Source organism: Lonchura striata, chromosome 7 (assembly GCF_046129695.1).
Source record: "Lonchura striata isolate bLonStr1 chromosome 7, bLonStr1.mat, whole genome shotgun sequence".
Classification (NCBI taxonomy): Eukaryota; Metazoa; Chordata; class Aves; order Passeriformes; family Estrildidae; genus Lonchura; species Lonchura striata.
In genome coordinates, this window is record NC_134609.1 from 15,881,622 (window position 1) to 15,902,535 (window position 20,914).

At 41.6% G+C, this 20,914-nt stretch overlaps 1 protein-coding gene across 2 annotated transcripts; it reads left to right on the forward strand.

Annotated features, from left to right (window-relative positions):
* Window positions 1-6,518: 6,518 nt before the first annotated feature.
* FAS (Fas cell surface death receptor) lies at window positions 6,519-19,898 on the forward strand. Of its 2 annotated transcripts, none has more exons than XM_021539881.2 (9): window positions 6,519-6,634; window positions 13,297-13,444; window positions 14,007-14,141; window positions 16,056-16,164; window positions 16,680-16,744; window positions 17,096-17,179; window positions 17,311-17,366; window positions 17,853-17,877; window positions 18,702-19,898. In XM_021539881.2, the coding sequence occupies exons 1-9, from the start codon at window positions 6,578-6,580 to the stop codon at window positions 19,115-19,117; spliced, it is 1,095 nt and encodes a 364-aa protein (XP_021395556.2). In that variant the 5' UTR covers window positions 6,519-6,577; the 3' UTR covers window positions 19,118-19,898. The 2 variants fall into 2 exon arrangements, with proteins under 2 accessions (XP_021395556.2, XP_077640757.1); XM_077784631.1 differs by having other exon boundaries at window positions 16,056-16,075; window positions 16,708-16,744.
* Window positions 19,899-20,914: the final 1,016 nt, after the last annotated feature.

Sequence of the window (20,914 nt, forward strand, 5' to 3'; positions counted from 1 at the left end):
GAAAAGGAGTTAACATCTGTGTTCTTTTACTCTGCATACAATACAAGCTACTGTTTTCATGAGGGCTAAACCTTCCCTATCACCTTGCTTTTAATAAATTATTATCCTTCCATTACTTGTTTTTGTCAGATCCTGTTTTTCAGGTGAGCCCCCTATGTACCAGCAGCCTTTCACTGAAGCAAGCTGTGGCATGGCTCTGCCATGGCCCAGTGCAGGACAGACCATGCTGCCCCTTCAGGGAGCTGATGGAGAAGGGGTTGGTGGCCAGCCTGAGAGAGGCAAATCCCCAGGCATTGCTATAAAATATCTTTACCTATGCTTTATGCATAGGTAGTGAAACCTTAGATTCAATCAAGGTAATATCAAAACTACCATTGATCTCAAAAAAAAAAAAAAAAAAAAAAAAAAAAAAAACACAGGTCTCTGAAGTGAATAACTGAAAGATGAGAATTCAGTCCAAAACCTCTGCTTCCAGAAGGTAAGACCATTTCCCTACACTAATAGCAAAGGCATGTGAATTCCTCTTCATTTCTCATATGAAACTGAGGAACTGCTCTCCTCTCAGCTGGCTGCCTCCAGGCAGGGAGGTTTCTGAGCATCCCCAAGCTGGGAGAAACACACGGGAAACCTGTGGCTTTAAGAGCCATGGCCTGCACTACCACTTGACTCTGCTGCCCATTCCAGGGAACAAAAAATGCATGTTCTGCTGTCCATCCCTCTGCAGTCCCTCATCCCATTCCTGCATCTGAGCTGGCTGACAGCAGGAGAGACAGCTACTGTGCAGTGTGGAAAGGATGTCTCTTTCAAAATACTGGCCTCCAAGAAGTATCTGGGAAATTATTCAGCTGAAAAATAACACTGATGGCTTATCTGGGAATTGAACAGACTGCTTCAGACAGCTAACATCACTGCATTCCTTCTTGTTATGACCACCTTTAGAGATGCACAGCTATCTAAGAACATCATCTAATTGCTGATGTGAACCACCAACAGAAAACAATCCACTGCATTTTGACAGAAATATAAATCAGTCTGTACTACATACTCAATCCATTTGCTACAGCTCACAAAACCTTACTATGCAGTGGGCTGTATAGCTGAATAAAGAAGATATGACTCACTCCTGTAGCTTCAGCAGCTACCCAGGCCTCTCTTCTGTTTGTGCAAATGTGTGGTAGAAGTGGGGGAGTCGGTGAAGGCATGGAACAGTAATAACTCCCTGGCCTCCAAACTCTTTTCCTACCACAACAGCCCCTCTCTACCAGGATTTAGCTGTTGAGCATCTACCTGAAACACAAGTCCTGCTGACAAGCACAGAACTGTGCCCAGGAGACAAACATCGAGAGTAAGATCACTGCATCCTGTTCTGGCTCTGATGTCACGGCGGATGCCAGGCTGCATCTGAGATGTTAGTGGGAGGGATAAGGCTTTTCACATCACTGTTGTGTCTTCCCCACCCCCAAAGAATTTCAAAGGTTAAGTGATATCAAAAGAAACGAAAACAAGAGCGTTTGGAGTCTCAGCCACAAGACACTGCTTTTATCTAAGTGTGCTAGTCTCACTTGTCAGATGATAACCCAGAAAGAGAAGCATGACAGAGCAAAGCAAAAGAGTGGAGCTGAATTCCAAAGATGTAATATTTCTTGCGATATCAGAAATTATAGCATGCTAAGACCCTTTAAAATATTTCCTTAGCTTCTCCTCCTCACTACCACATTTATTAAAATTTGTTTCCTTTAAAAGTATAAAGAAAACTTCCTTGAAGGGTGGCTCTTTGAGCATCCCTTACTCAACATGGGAAATGAAGCCATCTAGTGCACCTAATAAGGCCATCTTCAGTGCATCTACTTTTATTCACCTTTACCTTTTAACTCCAGATCGTTCTCTGTAGATCTTTCCTCTCTCATCCTTAGCACAAGGACTCAGCCTTGGATTTATCTCACAAATGGAAGAAACAAACAAATTAAATCAGCAGTGATCTATCCAAGCAGTACCTGGAGGGAAAAGGTTTGAACACTTCCTCACTCACCTCTGAAGAACATTTAGAATCCCTAGCACATTATCTCCAAAGCTTTTATAGTTGATCTGTTACACATTTGACAGTTAGCATTTGCAGTACACCAAGCTTTGAAAGTATAAAGCATAATCTTAGTAATAGCATCTTCAAAAAACAACTGAGACCAATTTGCTTGAAAAAAAAGAAAACAAATATCACCAGCCAGTGTCTGAAGCAAAGCTGCCTGCTGCAAGATCTGGATGGATACAGAGTTCTGCAAAACAATTACAACAGATGCATTTACAATCTATCAAGTCACAAAGTCAAATTTTATGTCAGCCCATGTAATATGCAAAATATTCGGTAAATAATGCAGCATATAGAATCTCAGCACTCCCTTGTACAGTGCACACACAGAGGACTGGGACAGGATGGTCCCATGTCTAAAATAAAGTCAATAATCAACCCTAAGACAGAAACACATCTACATTTATGGTAAGGTTATGGTGATTGGCTGTAGGAGCCACCAGGCATCCAGCCAATTTGCTTTTCCAGTCTAAGGAAATGCTCAGTTTGTTTCAAAAATGCCTTTTTGTTTTTGGTTTTTTTTTTTTCCCCTGCTGTGAAGAATGCATTGACGTCATCAAACTGGGTCTGTTGAACAAAAGCATGGATCCAGGGTTGTATCAGGAAGTTAAATTATGATAAAAAGGACACATGTCTGTTTCAATTTTCTTTTAGAATGACAGAGTTTATGAACAGTTCTCCTTTATCACCTTCTCCAGAGGAGAACTGCTAGAGGCCGTGACTTGCTACACTTTTGGTTTCCACCCTGTTTTGTTCTAGGCTGGATTTTGTTTCCATTTTGTTTTTTCTTGCTAGTGTGGGTTTTTTTTCAGATAAACAGTATCATCTATGGCCCACAGGCAAGTCTATCAGATCACTATTACTTCTAAAAGAAATGCACTGCATGCCAGAACACCCTGATCTGTGATGTGATGCAACATCAGGCAACACCCTTACGAAAAAAACCCACAGGGCCTTCATAAACATCTCTGGTGGCACCCTTCTTTCACTCTCCTGTGCTGTCATACCAGCTGCTCCACACACAGAACACAGGGTTAGGGCCAACAAAGTGCTTCACTACCACATCAGCTGACAAAGAACCCTTCACTACACCACAGACCCCCAAAATCACTTGGTGATTGCAAGTGGTTTATAGACAAAGGGAGAAGGGCCACCTTCATTTGTCAGAATCTGGCCACACCACACTGCAACAAATAGCCAAGTTACAGTGGGTACAGATCTTCTCTGATCTACACGACCATAACGCAAAGGGTGCAGCAAGGTCGCTGTTCCAATGTTTCACAGAAGATCTGGAAAATAATACAACCACCATAAAGCTGTACTGGGCAAGAGCTGATTCTTTAAAGACTGAGGCCACTCTGATAATTTCCCAATAGTGTTAGCTGATGCTTGTGACAAGAGTCACATCACTAAAGAGGTTTGAATCAAAGATGGAGGAGATACCATCGAGCTGCATGAGTAATGGATCATTCACTCTAGTACTTGAACAAAAAGTCAAAAGTATGTTGATTGTTCTTGAACATACATGAGAGAGGGGAGAAACAAAACAGGAACGCATAAGAAAACAAAATACAGAAACTGAAACAAAGCAAAAAACAAACCAACAATGGTCTTCTAATGTGTGTTTTAGGTCAAAGGTGAATTTAAGTTTGATGGAACTACTTTGGGTAAGTTATAATATATGATTAATCTAATGGCCTAATCTTAGCACAAAAGAACTGCTAAAGATTACCAATGTGCCAAAAGAAATCTAAAGCAAGTATTTAAAAACAATTTTTAAAATTAAAAATCTATAATAATTTAACAGATAAAAATGCAGTAAAAAGCAAGTCAGATCTTAGGCTTCCTCCCCCATTACCCTCCCTCTGGAATATAAATATGGATTCAATATTCTGAGGTGAGACCAATACAATGCACAGGGCTCTGAGCCCTCAAGCATGTTTTATTGCACCTTGACAAATTTTTCTTCATCTGGAGAGACTAGCTAAGTTAACCTTCTCAAAAATTTAGCAATCCACAATATCTTAATACATCAACAGAATCAGCTTCTTTAGGTGCAAGCAGCTTTCTGGAGAGGGAAGAAAAGGTTTGATGCCAGATAAGGTGTGAATAATGATTCCAGCTACTCAGAAACACCAAATGCAAGAATAAGAATACTGTGACCATGTGTGTCCAAGTGTATTTGTGTAGATATAGGACAACAATTACAAGGAGGAAAAAGGAACAACACACACACACACAAATCAAATCATCACAGCAAAAAAAAAAAAAATTACTTTAATATCAGAACCTTACATTTTTAAAGCTGGAACTGTAAAGGAGCAAAAAATGTGTGCTAGCTGTTCCTCGAGTTGCACCCTGCCCCAGTCTGATCCCTGTTCCCACATTAGGCGAGGCACAAGGCCATCTGCTGGCAGAGACATACTGCAGAGCCTGCACTGCTGAGCAGGCCCTGCTGACACACAAATTAAGCTTCAGATCTTCAGATGCAGGGTGAGTCAACAATGCCACTTTTACCCGCTGAAAAGAAGTTGCTGCAACACAAGGAACAGAGCAAAGATGAAAATGTTGGCCTTATAGTCCTCACTCAGGATAGTCAAACTGTGTATTTACAGGACAATGGACATATACTAAATGAACCAGCCTAGCCTTTTGGAAGTAAAGAACAATGACATCTTTGTGGATAAAAAAGCTGATGTTGGAAGAAAAAATAAGCAGAAAAAAGACGCATGCTTGCCTCATGGACAAAGTAAAGCTACCAATCAAGAGATGCATGGACAAAACAGAGCTACCAATTAAACAATGCGTGACTGTGTAGACCAAGATAAGAATTAAATATAAACAATGTTTAGAAGCACAATAAATGGCTTTTGCTTGATACACATTAAATTGTGCAGAGTCCTTTGTCTTCTTTCCTCATGAAACAACAAAATGTTCTCCAAACGTATTTCTCTTTCTTCGTTATATATATATAAACCTCACACAGCTACAGTTATTAACTACATAAGGTAGGACTTCAAGACACATGCCGACACTGTTGTTTTGACATAAAGATGGTGGCTTCTCAAACATCTCTCAAAGCTCCCTACCTACGGCAAAACTACTCCACGGCAGAGCAGCTACATGCACAGTCATCACACCCTGGGGGCAGGGAGGAGTGCAAAGACTCCAGTGACATCAGCAGAAGATATGGGACAAATAGTGCAAGAGGCACCCCGAGGTGTCACTGAACCCTGAGCAATGCCTGCTGAGGGCCCACCCACATAAAGTTTTGATCATAGGACAAAACACAATCCCCTCGAGTGATGGATCTGGAAACAATTCTACCAAGTTTTCTGCTGCAGCAATGATCCAGATCTGGACAACATTGCTTGCAGTCCCTACTCCACCCCTACCCGCACGCAAATTTCCGCTAAAATTAGCAGCCTCGCAGACACGCTGATTTGGGTTTGCCCAGTAGGAACGAGAGACGTGTAACCCAGGCACTGCACCCAAGAGAGATGCCTCTCCTTCGTTACATTCCATACTGCCACTGGGAAGGCAAAAAGTGGATTGTTAAAGGGTACTTCAAAGGCAGCATCTCTCAAAGTGTGTCAGCAGTACCTTTCGGTTTATCCGGAAGTGCTTTAAAAGCCTGAGGTATTTAAAACAGTAGCTATTTTTTTGTTGATGGTATGTACTGCAGCTAAGAGCCATACCAGCAGAAAAGCTGAAGGGTTTTTGAAAATCTGAGTCATAAACCACTGAAAAATAGTGTTTAAAATGAAAATGACAGCTCGATTGCAACCATGGTCACCCCAAGGCAATCGAATCATGTCAAAACCTGAAAGATGAAAACACTTATCAGTAACTAACTCCATCATGTCATTTCTAACACTACAAAGGAGGCCAGACTCGCAGACTCTGAAAGCTTGCAGGAAAAACACAAGAAGTGACTGGAAATAGGTAGAAAACAGAAGTCACGGGCTTGAACAACCTTTCAATAAGACAGCAAAGGGCTGCAGTGAGTTTAGCCTGTTCTGAGTGCCTGCTCCATTCTACCCCTACGAGACTGCCTGCCACAAGCCCGCCCTTGGCAGTACTACAAAAGCAGCACTTCTGCCCTCGCTGGGGAGGCAACAGGAGTCGAATGTCTCATTCCGGCACTAAGGCTGTTGGCTTGGCGAGCTCGGGGCCGTGCCCGGCACTCCCGAGCTGCCGAGCGGGTTCCCGAGCAGGCAGTCCCCGGGTCGGCGGAGCGGGAGCTCCGAGCCCTCGCTGCCTGTCAGCGCGGGGCTGAGCGCGGGGCTGTCCCGCCCGTGTCTGCGGCTCTCCCGGCGCCGCAGCCGCTGCCCGGGGCCGATCACCGCGCCCGGGCTGTCCCGGGAGCGCTGCCCGCCCCCACGGCCGGCCCAGCCCCCATCCGAGCCGTGCCGTGCCAACTTGGGAGGAGCCGGCGGCGCAGGGCGCGGGCAGCTCCGGTGCTCCACACGGAAGGTGCCGGACGGCGGCGGCATGGGGAACGTGCGGAACGGCGGCGGCGTGGCCCGAGGGCTGCTTGCCCTGCTCCTCGTAAGTGTCCGCCCGAGCGGGGCCGCGGGCGGGCGGCGGGGCCAGCCCCGGCCGGGCAGCGGGGCGGGCGGGGACGGGGAGCGCGGCGCCGCCGGGCCAGGAGCGCCGCCGGGTTTGCTGCTCGCCGCCGGCCGTGACAAACTTGTTACCGGCATTTCTGCCAATTCGTTAGGCCACTTTTAAGTGGAAAAATCCTCACCCTTCCAGTTCAGGCACTTCTGAAGGGTGCTCAGTGAAGTGCGTGCCGTGTAAAGCGGACGGAAGAAAAGGGCGATCGATGCAGGTGGCGGTCGGACCGTGAGCCGTAGGTGGGGGACCCGGGGACAGCTGGCACTGGTCCGCAGCACCCATAGCGGGCGAGGCAGGCGGAGAGAGCCCGCTCTGCCGGCAGGGGAGGTGCGGGACCTGCCCGCGCTAAACCCGGGCTCGCTAGGAGCCGACCTGCGCTGTACCACAGCGGATCCCCACCAGCGAGCCACATAAAAGCAAACACCTGTGGGGAAGGAGTTTGAACCGCTATGACGGTGACCCAGGAGAAGCTAGAGGAATAGTCCAAGCCTGGCGTCAGCGTGCAGCATTTACTGGAAGCAGTAGGGCAGGGCCTTCCCTTCTTGCCTGAGCCATGCCTGTGCACAGAGTGGGTCCCTGCGGCTTTTGAGAGCTTCCGTCTCGTGCCTCCCTCTCATCAGTAAAGTTACCTTGCCAAAGATCCATTTTGAAGAGGACAAGTGAGGCAGTGTGTCAGCGGCCAGCACGGGGATCTCCGCTGGTACAGGTGCGTTGCTGTAGCGGCAGGAAGCTCCAGGGCAGATGCCTGGGCAGGTGCAGGGACGTGCGGATGCCCCGCGCCCAGGTGGAGGGGGATGAGGCGGGCGGCAGAGCCCGGCGCCGGCCTCGGGCGGGGACGCGGAGCGCAGCGCTCCCCCAGCCCCAGTGACCCGCTCCACAGACACCACGCTGGCCTTCCAAGTGTCTTCACAGTGTGGTCTTATTGCTAACAAAAGCAGTTTGTTTTGCAGTTTGTCAGGTTAAAATCAAGTCTTAATGTACAAACCACTCAAATTGTGATCCGATCAACTGCATCGCAGGTAGTCAAATAGTGGAAGTATTTCAGAGAGCTCTATCCATGCCCCTGCACAAATCATCAGCACATAATTAAATACAAAGAAGGATTCTCATCTGCTGACAGAAGTGTGTATTACCTGTTCCTGTATGGGAGCAGCCAACTAGTGACAGAAATATCAGTGTAGCTCAGTATGTTGGAACTATTCAGAATATATATCTTAAGATTAAAAATACTTTTGTTTGTAACACTGCTCCAGAGAACACGTAATTTCTGTTCTTATTTTCCAATTGTTCCCAAATTTCAGTATACCTTAGAAAGACTGCAGCATTCCTACATAATTTCTAGTTCTAAAAAGTTTTTTGTTTTAATTAGCATGTTGCTTATAAAATAGTAAACCTTACTTATAAAATAGTAAACCTTGTCAGAGTTTGGCATATTATTTGGTTAAACCAGAACATGAAAACAGCTGGTTTAATGAGACCTCAATTTTGCAAGGAACTCCATGCTGCGCTCAAGTAAAAGATTTAGGGATAGTCATGCAAAAATAGCAATTGTCTATGAACATCTGAGTTCTCCAGGAAGAAAAAGCTACAAAACTACATACCACTGAGAGACACACTTGTCTCAGTTTAGGGACAGATTTTAGGAGAAAATGCTCTGGAATTAATGTTTCCTCTAATGACAAGGGCTCCAATAATCTCTTTTTGCCAGTGGTGAAAGTGGAAAAAAAACCCCTGTTTATTAACAAAGCAAGATACCCACAAGGCATGGGAAAGAAAAGATAAATTGAACACTATACCCCATGCCCCCAACCCGGCCACGTGGCCAGGAGGAAGGATGGTGGCTGCTCCCTTTGTCTCAGGGAAGGGAAGAAAAAAAATCCAGGCAGCAGCTCGGGCAAAAAGTAGACAGGAACCTGTTGAGCTTGTGGCGTTGGTCTGCTCTTTACAGCAGCCGAAACTGTTTTAGTGGGTGGTTTAGTGTCCTTTATTTGCTGGCCTGGGTCTTTCCCACTGCCCCTGTAGGCTCCCTGGACTGCAAGATGAAACAGACCAAGTAGAAAAAACAAACCAAAAAAAAACCCAGTGAAAGATCTCTACTGAATTCTGGGGGAAAAGGTGGGGAAAGACAAAAAAGAGTGTCTTGCCTAGGCAAGCAAGGATACAAATGGAGCAAAGGCAGTGAACTAACAGTCTTGAGTTGCAGCCCAAAGCATGCCAGAGAGAGAGAGATGAACCGAGCCCACACCCAGCACTCCCAGGCTCCAGCCCAGCCTCCTGGTTCATCCTCAACCATTCCTGGCCACACAGCAGGCCATCAGGGAATAAAGTACCACCATAAAGTCACCTCAAGACAGCTCTCCAAAGGAATAGGCTGGAGAATGAACTGTTATGTAAATATTTTATAATTATGATATGACCCCAGAGCAGGCAGTTTTCTGGAAGTTCAGAAGATAAACCTTTGAAAACAAGGCTCCTGCATTATTGCATTGACCTTTCTTCCTCATATCATGGAAAAGTAATACACACATTTATATTTACATGCATAAATAATCATAAAAAAATGGGATGACCCAAGACTCAAGTGAAAATTATAAGGGTCCCAGTTCTGGAAACATGTCTGTTCATGTTTCCACAGTAACCACCTTTATCTTTGCAGTAACTCACAGAACAAAGAGAAAATCGTAAGAACGCCATTTTGCATCACATGAGGAAAAGGATAAGAGCTGCTAGATTTCTGTTAAGTTCTAATTCATGCTTAGCCTCAAAAAAGTGAGGTGAGAGCTGTTAATATCTCTCCCAACTCTCCAAATAGTGTAGTATTTACTCCATGCTCAGTAGTACAGTACTTCTAAAAAGCAAAACCCAACAAAATAGCCAGTCATACAACTCCCAGCCCCAGTATGTTGTTTCAATTTGCATGAGTCAGCTGAGATATGAAAGAGTAGTGGGTTGAATTTGGACAGTGTGTTTTAAGGTACTGAACAGTCTGGGGCTATTTGCCCTCACAGGCACTAAACACATGCACTTCTCTTGGAATTTAAGAAGCTCAGGGTGCTTCTAGCTGTGGGGAAATACCAACTCCCATTGCTGGGGTTTTAAAAATGGAACTGGATTCTTTTTGTTCTTTTTATAAAAGATTTTAGAATGTGAAATGTTATTTTTAGAGGTTATTTTGGTGCTAACTAAGATTCAGCCTTGGTGGGAGAAAAAAAAAGTCTTGGAGGAAAAATTATACTGGAGGTTTTGGAAGAAGAAATTTCTTGTCATAGGGAAAGAATTGGAGTAGAGAATCCTCTTAAGATTACTCTTGGTGTAAAATTTTTCTTTGAAAAGGCCAGCCTGACAGCGTAAATACAAGGGAGGTTAATTACAGAGAAAAGCATATTAAAATGAAGGTAGTTCTAGCACCTTAACTTCCACGAGGCAAAAAAAAAAAGCAAGAAAAATCCCTCCTCCTCCTTTTTTAACACTTAGAAAGCCCCTGATGAGCTCATGCACTTTGGTCCATGTAATAAATGTGGAGTGGAAAAAAAAAAGGCCACATACTGTGACCGTCAATATTCTCATCCACCAGCATTTATAGATTAGAAATGGGAGAAGTGGCTTGCTAAAAATAAAATGTGTTACAAAGACAACAGGCGAAAACAGAGATTTTTTTTTTCTCAGGGTTCACATTGTAAAGTTTTAAAAAGTCCTGTATGCAGATTACATGTTCACACACTTCCAAAGCTGAGATTAGATACCTAGAAGCTGTGTCTTGCAGAAGTTTTTCTGTTGAAATCAATTGAGATGTCATGAATACTTTGACAGAGGAAGAACTGGAGGCCTGAAAATCCCACAATGACATGAGTATTCAAAGAAATTAAAGTTCTAGTCATTTTGCCCTGGAAATGCAGATGAAAACAGGTTTCATAAAAGTGCCCTGTTGGTGAAAGCATTTTGGAGGACTCTGTTGGAATGAAGGAGAGGAAGCAGGTAGAAAACTATTTTCATTTTCCGGGCAATGCAAATGCAGCAAAACCAGAAAATTTGGGCTCATATGATAATTTTCATGGGTTCTGCTAAGGGTAGATGACCCCAGCTGATTGATCTTATTCCCATTGACTGCTTAGTGCAACCTAAGTCTTCAGTTTAGATACGAAAACTATTTTTTTAGGTTGAGAAAGTTAAGAGAGTCTCTGTGAGTCATTCTAGGCTGAAAGCACAACCACTGCTGGAGTGTACGTGTCATAAAAAAGCACCTATCATCCCTGCCTGTATAAAAGTCCCTAAGCTGCTTCCTTTCTGGTATTAGTGTTTACTGCTCAGTGACAACAGAAAAAACAACTAAGGTGTGCACAGGAAGCTAAATGACTATTGACTCTTTTCTGGTATTTTTTTCCTATGAGACACACCAAAATTTGTAAATAGCAAATTGATTGATTTTAAGAGGGTGCAAATCCAGGAGGAAAAATGTTTGAAAGAGTTAGGATGATGCTTTGAAAAAAAGTCTTCACAGTTTTATCATTATTCCTTCCACATGAAGATGTTGTAAGACATCCCTACAAGCAGAGCCAATGTAGGTGTTTGGTGCTGCTTAAATGTCAAATTCTGAGAAGTAACCCCCACTTCTTGTAAGTGTACCAGGAAGTTCATCTCCAGGAGCAGAGGTCATCCATCTAAAAATGTTCTGTTTCTGTAGCCTCTCGTGCCAGTATAGCCCATTTGTATAAAAGGATAAACAAGAGGCAGAGAGCTTTGTTGGTGTGAGGGAGCACATATCTCTGCACACACTGTGTTTGCAGGCATTTGGTAAAATAAGCAAGTATTCTGGTTTGAAAGTAAAACCAGTGAGAGACTCTAAGTCAGAAATACAATTTACTGAAAAATGGGAAAAGAGACAAAATATATGCAATGATATAAAAGGAAGACCACTGACAAAGTCAGAATACAACCTGACATCCCTTTGGCCACCGTGTTGGTAGCAGTCCAAATTGGAGTGGCAGAAGTGGTTTCTGTTTGTGCAGTGCTCTTGTAGAAAAGGTGTAGTTGATCTAGTGGAAAACCCCAGCCGTGTCCTCTTGGAAACCTGTGGGAAGGCTGCTTTTCTGTCTAGAAATTTCAGGATCTGTCTAGAATGCCTAGCTCCTCCCACCTGGGCGGAGCATCTCACAATGGATTATGTAATTCTGAGTCAGGAGGTGTCCTTGATCACCTGTTAAACAGAACTGGTTTTTGGAGAGTGTTATCTTTGAGTCATGTGGTAAGACATTAACAGGAGATAAGGAAAACTGCCCAGAGGGCAACTGCTATACAGGTGGTACTAGAAAACATCTTGCCTCTAGATCTCGGACAGCAAGGTTTTACTAGTATTCGTAATTTAGAAATGTCATTCCTTCTTTGATTATATTCTATTTTCTGCATGACTCTCTGGGCATTTTCTTCATACTACTTTAGGAAAAACCAAACCAGACTGGTCATACATCCCTGACTGTATTTTAATGATTATTTTTTAATTGCACTTTCTAATCCAGTGTTTAGTGAGATAGTTCTCCTAGAAAAAAGGAAAATAAATCACACAAATTTGACACATCCACTTGAAAGCTTCTGTGGAGACTTAAATTTTTTAACATCATCACACGGAGATTCAGAGGAGAGAGCACCCTGAAAGCTTTGGCAGCAAAGGAAGAGAGAGCACCAAACAGGGAAGTGATGGGCTGAGCATTTATAATCAGAGTTCCTCCAGTGCCAATTATGTTCTTTCAGCTGCTGGAGCTTCACCTCCAGTTGCAAAGAAAGGCCTTCTTAATTTCAGTCCAGTAACTAATATTATATACATTTTAAACAGATAGGTGCTAAGGGAATAAAGTTCTTTCCACCTTCTCATTTGACTAGATTATCAAAAGAAGTGGCTACCTGTAGAAGGCAGTGGTCTTAATGGTTGCATCAGTTAGTTAGCAACAAATAACACTTCCTTCGCTTGAGAGCCCAGTTTGATATGCAAAATGTTTTCCCAGTATTTTAATATAAAGGGTATTCTGCATCTAACTGAAATTATGGTCAGCATCCATAGCTCCATTATACAGATATCTCATTTTAGTGCATGCAGAGTAAATATAGAATTCCCCAGAAAATGTTGCAGAGAAGACAAACTATACAAGTTTTATCTTTATCATTCTTCTTCTTCCAAAATATTAAAAACTCATGGTTTGGCCTCTGAGCCACGGTGCTTTATTACTATCATGAAAAGAGGCAGGGCAGGGGCCACTAGTAAAGCTCCACTGCCTAATGACAGAAATAAAAACAAACAAACAAAAAACTCCCAGCACTATGCAATTTAACTTGACAGTTAAACTTGATAGACTTGCAAAAAAATCAAATAAATTGATCTGTTGTAAGCTAATTTAAAAAGAGAATGTCTGTAGTGGTAGGGTTCATGGCTTTAATGTGGGCCCTCACTGTCCATTAAATCTAAAGTAATGAAGAGTTTTAATAAGGAAGTGAATATCAATGTGTTCAATTATAGATTAACACTATTAATATGACTCTGCTAGTTCTAAAGCACATCTACAGTCCTAAACAGTTTTTTTGTTTAATTTTCTGTTCTCTCATAGGTGGGTCTCTTAAGTATTGAAACACAGTGTAAAAATGATACTGAAGCTCTAATAACATCCAATAGGAGGATCATTTCCAGGAGGGATGTTAACTGCAAGGATGATGAATACAATTTAGATAATCAGTGTTGCAAGAAATGTAAAAGTGGTGAGTATGATTGTAAGACTGTGTTGAGAACCCATTAACAGGGGACTTCACAGCATACCCAATTTCTTTGTGCTGGGATACTAAAGTGGCATGAGGTGGTTTCCTGGATGCAGTGCTTCACCCCAGCTGTATATTTTCTTGTTACAGGACATAAGCCACTTCAAATATATTTCTTGAGCTCAATGCACTTCTCACTACAGAGATTAGTTTTCTTATAACCTACTCGTTACAAAAGAGCCAAGAATTAACATACACTTATTTGTAAGAGGTTGAAAAACTGAAAACACATGCTTTTGCCTACAGGATTCCATACATTTGTGGGTTTTCCAATTTCTCATGTACAGTTTTGTTTGGTGTGTTCTCCTTCAGTATTAAATTGGAGGAAGAGTGGGGATAATCAAATGTTTTCTATACTACATTCCTGAAGTGCATCCACACATGCACAATGAATATACATTCCATATTTGGAATCAAAAAGTATTAGGGATTAAAAATGAAATTCTGATGTAAGTCTTAGAGCTGGTGGCTTCTCTCTAAATTACTGGGGTTTTTGTCTCTACAGGTTTTGTTAAAAATGTCACCTGCCCAACAGATATTGTCAAACATTGTGCTCCATGTGAGAAAGGAAAGGAATTCATGAATCATCCCAATGACTTGGACAAGTGTTTTAGATGCAAATTGTGTGACAGCAACTTTGGTATGTCTATAGAAATAGCAACTGCAGCAATGACTCTTCTTTTATACAGGATTTCACTGAAAAGTCTCCACAATACTTAATCATGCTTAGCATGTAGAGTCAAAACTTTTAGTGGTAGGACATGAATGAATTTGTGAGAAAGTCGTAAGTTTATCATCCAGTTCCTTTCCATCAAGCACAACGTAGGAAGAAAAATAAGTTTGTCCATTATTTCTCCATATATCTGCCTTTGCTTAGCCAAAGTTCTTGCAAAGCAGATACTGTACAAACTGGTTAGAGTCAAGGAAGGCAAGCTCTCCCTCTTCACCCTCTGTTTAAAAGAGGGGTGTTGGAAGTAATGATATTTTTTTGGTAGTCTTTCATGTAATTGACAATGTTATTTAAAGTTAATTGTTGTCTTTTGAAAGACACTCATGGTGCTGTGTGGGATGCACATGTCAGACTACAGGGCAAGCCTTCCTGGGACAGGGCAGTGGCCCACCTACCCCAGTATTCTGCATTCAGCCGTGGAGGCAAGAGGTGCTATTTAGAGATAACACAAGCAAACCTGTCTGCTTTCTGTGGTCTGTTCCCTGCAGTCTATCAGCATCCACAGCTGAGGGAAAAGACATTAGAAGATCTATCCTTACCTAGTCATTAGTGACTCTATTTATGAGCCCTTTGTTCATGAACCTGCTGGGTGACAGCAGAAATTCACTATCTGCTGCATAAATACCCACCACAGATTTTTTTTTTTTAATCCATTAAATTTATCTCCTACCAGTTCCACCAGATGTCCTGTAAATCTGCTCTACTCGGATTTAGGGAATGATAATTCTTCATTCCTTATACCCAAAATCAAGTTTAGTGAATGGAGAGAGAGTTCTCAACTCCAATATGGTTGTACTCAGATCACCTGTTGGAATATCAATCTTCAGTGATCTCCCCTTCCTTTAGGATCTCAATATGGATAGAAAACATTCCTCTCATTTGCTACTATAAAAATAATTTTTGTGTGGGTGATGAAATTGGTAAGAGAAAACAATTCAGTATTTTATATGTGTCACAATTATTAAAACTGAAGGGAGGAAAGAGGTAATAGGATGGCTAGTCACAATATTCCATGCGCAATAATGTAGTTCACAAGAAGTCAGTAGACTGACAGTAGGCAAGAGGAAAATTACCACTGAAGTTCCATGTGAACCATTCTTATGATCATTCATATCTGCTATTTCCATGAGTTACTTCAGCACTGGTTTCACATTAGAGCTTCATCAAATTTTGAAACATAAAGTAGTTTCAAATTACAGCAGGGCACTGAACACAGTAACTCAAAAGTTTGTTCTATTTCTATGCATATAAAGTAGCTTTCATAGTAGGTAGATACAGTAACTTTTAATGCAGAAGTATTTTTTAATAGATAGAGATAGCATCATCGTACAAAATGAGGATAGGAGAAAATTAATAATTTGTTTTGATTCTTAAGAATAATTAACCTGGATATGTTAGCCAAAAAAGAGAGAGTGGAATTCCTCATCATTGGAGGTCTTCAAGAAAAGGTAAAACTTCTTGTCTGTCAGGGAGTGCAAAGAACCCATCTCCATTATAAAGTAGGGAGATTGGCTGTGTGATCTTCTGAGTTTCCTTCTGGCTTTACACTTCTGAATGGGGAAAAAAAGTTGGGATTTGGCTGTTCTGAATGAGTCCTCTTCTGGCGAGAGCTGTATTGTGTGTTGAGTTTTCTGAGCTCTCGTCCAGCAGAGGTCTCTCTGACAGCTCCGTCAGCCCAGCTCCTTAGAAAAGCTCTGTGTGTGTTATAAAGTTAAGCCTCACTAGTTCCAGCAGAGGTGGAGCTAGCAGCGATTCTGAGGACAAGACTTTGTGAGCAGAAGCCTGCTTTTTCAAACTAATATACTTTAAGAAATCTATTTTTAGGTTTGGAGGTTGTGAAGAACTGTACTCCAGAAGAGGACACGCAGTGTGGCTGTGCAAAGAACTATTTTTGCAGTCCTGCAGGATGTGACAATTGCATTCAATGTAGCACGTAAGTTCATGCCTTCATCACTACATATGAAATTGCTTATATGCAATCACATTTTTTCCAGCTGGTTTCAAGACGGGCTAAGGTAATCTGTAACCTCAGGGAAAGCATACTAATTTTCCTTTGCACCTGAGCTGACTGAGTTCAGTCAGCTCAATTTGCAGTCATGAAGGCTTTCCAAAGGTGTGCAGAAAAAATTATATATCCACTGAGTCTGTATATGCTTTTAAAAAAGTTGAATAAGGTATCTGAGCTTTCCTGTTGTCTTTGTGTGATTTACTTCTACATTGAAAAATAATTTCATACGTTTTCCCACTGCCACAAATTTCCATGCTATTTTCATATCTATTAAATTCCAAACTCCAAGATCAGGAATTTGGAATATGAAACCAGCATATTTGTCAGCAAAATGTGAAATATTTTGCTGTTAAAACATCTTAGAAGATTTTTATTTGCTCTCTCAACAGCTTAAGAGAGAAAAAAAATCCCCTAATAATTTGTGTTCATACTTTCTGCAGATGTGAAAGTGGTGTAATTGAAAAACAATGTACTCCAGCTTCAGACACTGTATGCGGAACAAAAGGTACCATTTAAAACGTAGCAAGGTCCAGCACGTGCTGTATTTTGAGAGGCAAATGCAATTTTCCTGTTCTACACACTGGCCATAGTAATTCCTGCCAGTTCAGGGGTTTAGTGCTTCTCTGCCCTCTGCTGACTTCAGAGTATGATTTTCCCTTGATTTTCTCCTGTGCAGGTGTAGGAGCTGTTACCCCTTTTTAGGGACAGCTCATCGTCTTTAACATATTTGGCTTTTGTCATTAGGAAACAACAGGAAGGCTTTTAAAATCGGACACAGTCTTGTTTAAAATTTGGTGTGCTGCTATATTGCATTTCTTGACTTAACTTTCATGCAAATTTTCCAATGTTCCAACAGAATCAGAAGCATGGTGGATCGTTCCTTTGGTAGTTTTGGTAACTGCAGCTATAGCAGGAATAATAGCTGCAGCAATAATCTATAGTAAGTGATTCCCTACTTCTATTATACTCTGAATGAGGTATTCATATGCTAATTCAAATATAATTTTATATTCTTGGAGTCTCAAGAGAGATATTCTGCCCTAGATTTTAAAAATGCTTATTTTGTTTCAGACAAGAAAAAACAGAAGGGTCTTACAATCAGTGGAATTTACAAACCAGAACCTCACGTAAGTACTGTTGCTTTGATCATAAAAAACTCAGCTTTATGCAAAGAACTTTTTTCATTTAAATTGCACTAGGTCTCCCCAAATATTTGTGTGCTTCTTTTCTATGACATGAATGAAGTAAATTTCACCACAAAGATTCTTTTGGGAGAAGCAAGAGAAACCCTTTGTTATTTCATCAGGATTGTTGGAATGCTTCCTAAGTCACATGATCACAATCAAAACTTCATAAATCATCAGGCCTCCCCAGCCCAGAATATTCCTGTCCCCATGCATAATTCTAGGCATTAGGAGGTGATTCCTCAAACTTACCCAAGTCAAAAGAGGTCTGTCTGTCTGGTCTGACTCTCTCACTCATAAAACAGGAATCATGGAGAAAACTAAAAGGAAATCAAAGAAGTATCATTAAATTTATTTATCCTCTTATATAAACATGATGTTTTACAAAGATTGTTTCTACTTATTTCTTTCTTGCTTTTTTTTTTTCAGGAGAATGAACATCTCATATATGCAGGTAAGAGACAAGTAGACAAGTAATTTCTCAAAATTCAGTAGACTGAAAAAACAGATACAGATACAAAAGTCCAAAACTAAAAAAAAAAAAAAAAAAAAAAAGTGTTTTTGTGTAGACGTTGCCCCTGTCATTCCAGCACAAAAATGAAAAATGAGCACTTGCTAAAGTGCCAGTTCATATAATGCTCATCAAGGCACTTAGTGGCATCTGGAAGTCTTGCCTCAGGAGGAATTTCTGTTGCATAGGGAGCAATTACTCATTGTCTACAAGTGATTTTCAGTTCTGCATGTGGTACAAATGCTAAGAAACAGCAAACTGTGTTTCTATAGCCATGGATATTTATAAGGGAGCAGTCCCACTGTGGGATTGAAGATTGACAAATCTACATTGTGTTTAGGGGAAAATCCACAGGAGTGATACACAACAGGAAAAAATATAAGCTCCCAGACTGTATCACAACAGAAGACCTGTCCTGTTTCATGACCTCTCCCAACACTATTTTGAGAAAAACAGGTACGTGAGAGGTGACCATACTTCCATGATAGAGAATGACAGACTAGGCTACAGAGGGAACTGATACTCTGGTTTAGGTGGCAGAAAGCAAGATAGCTGCAAGCCTAAATCTTTGAAATACCTAGCATCTGGCAGGAAGATGTAAAAACAGACCTGCCAGGTATTGTAAAAAATCACATGTAAACCATACAGAGTCACAAATACTTGAAACTTAATCTGGTTTGGATAGCAATATCAAATGTGAGTGCAGGTGATAAAACCCAGTAAGATAAAAGTGCCAGCTATATTAATTTATATTTTCATGATCCTAGATGCTGACCTGAGCAGACACATTCCTGGTATTGTGGCAGAGATGAGACTCCAAGATGTCAAGAAATTTGTTCGTCACCACCATATATCAGAACCTGCCATAGACCAAAGCATTCAGGATTGTCCTGGCGATACATCTGAACAGAAGATTAGGCTGTTTCAAGCCTGGTATCAAAGTCATGGGATGAAGGGAGCCTATGGAACCCTAATAAGCAGCCTGAGAGAGTTAAAAATGTGTACTGTAGCTGATAAAATTGAGGGAAAACTGAGGGCAGCTATTTCCAGCTCTCAGGAAGGGGGACAGTCTTATAATCCTGACACTGAGCAAAGCAAAATTTGCACTCAAGAGGGTAGAAACTCTTACAGTGAGAGTGCTGAGCAAAGTAAAATCTATACTGCTAATTTGGAAGAGACCTAGCACAGAGGAATTTGAAAATTCTGAATGAGTATTTTTCTAATATAAATAACAGAGTTTTAAAATGGCATTTTCATTGGCAGTTCAATTGAACTACTCAAGTAAGTTATTATATGGAAGGGGAATAATTACAAATTTTGTAGCAATGTCATTCCTCTAAAAAAAGGTTTCAGCCTTTTTTGGTTGTTAAGAACCCAAAGAAGTTTTATGCCTTGTTTACTAAAAGGTGCAATATAAGACTCCATCTATAGGATTCATCACAAGAGGAAATAAGTTATTATTTGAATAAAATTAATGGTTTAAATGCACAGTCCTGCATTAGAAGGATGTTCCTCCTTTTTATGAAGGGAAAGCTCTGGTTTTATGAGTCTACAAAGTGTACCAGGAAGAGTACTTGACAAAAGACATTACCTACCATACACCTGATTAATTTGAAGTATAGGTGTTGCTGTGTAGATTCTAGTCTGCTGCAAATACATAGCTTCTATTTTTCATAAAAGCACTTTTGTGTGTATATGGAGTTTTGTATATGTAGGCAAGTTTTCTATACAAAAAGCTCCCAGTTCTAGGTGAAAATAATGATCTCTGTTGTTCTCAGCGATGTTTGTAAGCCTCTTCTAATGTTCAAAACCTTCAAAGAAATAGGAGCTGAAGGGTTAGCAGCACAACAGAACCATTATTTCTGGAAGGCAGCTTTCAGAGTGTATGATGCTTTTCTAATGCATAAACTGATACAATGAAGCCATCTTTTTCATTAAAAAAAACCAAACCTGCATAACCTGCATTATACATGACTTCTGTCTTTCTTAGCGTGCAGTATATAGATGCCATGTTTTTACTTAGATTAACAAATCAGAATAAAAGAGATCATTCTCATGAAAAAACACCTTACCTTTCATCACCAAGTGCGGAGAACTCAGCTCCTAAATTCAAAGGACCAGTATAATGCTGGCAGCTTTGCTGTGAGGCCTTTCCCTCTCACACATCTATTTGTGCAAATCTCACAAAGTCTTTCAACAGAAGGGAGAACTTTGCTGGAATGGTTTGATTTTCTAGACTAAAGAGTAAGAAAAATTGCTTTCTTTGGCTCTGTGATCAGTTCCCTAGAGGAAATCTCCAGCCAGTGTCAGGACTCAGCCAAAACAGGAAGAGATACCTGTTCTGGCTCTCGCCTGCCCACCAGTGTGTTGGGCATGTGGGGTAGGGTCCCGTGGCTGCCCCTGACCACAAGACCTGGAAAGGGCAAGGTAAGGCTGGCCACAGGGTGCCAGAGGCTGGCCATCAACCCCTACCAATGCTGGGTGCCCACAGCCATGTGGAGTTCCTCCAAAATGCCACATAGCTGGAAGTGAGGTGCCTGGGAAGGCAGTACATGGCCTTTGGAAACAGCTAAAATCTGTGCATGGCATCAAGCAGGAGCCTGAAAGGAAAGGCAGGATGTAGCTTTGAGCTCCTTGCACAGGCTTGACCTGTTAAAGGTCTCAGTGACACAGAGCACGTTTTGCCCAAGCTCAGTGTATGTTGTACAGCTCTTAAGTACCATCCATGCTAAGCACTCAGAAAAACCTTCCACCCCACTTTGAAGCCTCTAATCTAGCTGCATTTTCTAAGTGTCTAATCCACTGCTATATTGCCAAAATCCCCACACTGTGCTGCTTTTTGAAGGGAAACCTTCAGGCTGCTGCAGTCAGATTATTTGACAGCCATGGGCCAAATTGTGCACCTGGGGACTCATTAACACCTGTGAATGGCCTGTGTCTTTGCTATCTGCACAGCTCTGACACACTGTGACGATGTGTT

Coding starts and splice junctions, on each gene's coding strand:
- FAS (XM_021539881.2), top strand. CDS start 6,578: ATGGGGAACGTGCGGAACGGCGGCGGCGTGGCCCGAGGGCTGCTTGCC. Junction 6,635..13,296: donor GGCTGCTTGCCCTGCTCCTC/GTAAGTGTCCGC, acceptor GTTCTCTCATAG/GTGGGTCTCTTAAGTATTGA. Junction 14,142..16,055: donor ATTGTGTGACAGCAACTTTG/GTATGTCTATAG, acceptor ATCTATTTTTAG/GTTTGGAGGTTGTGAAGAAC.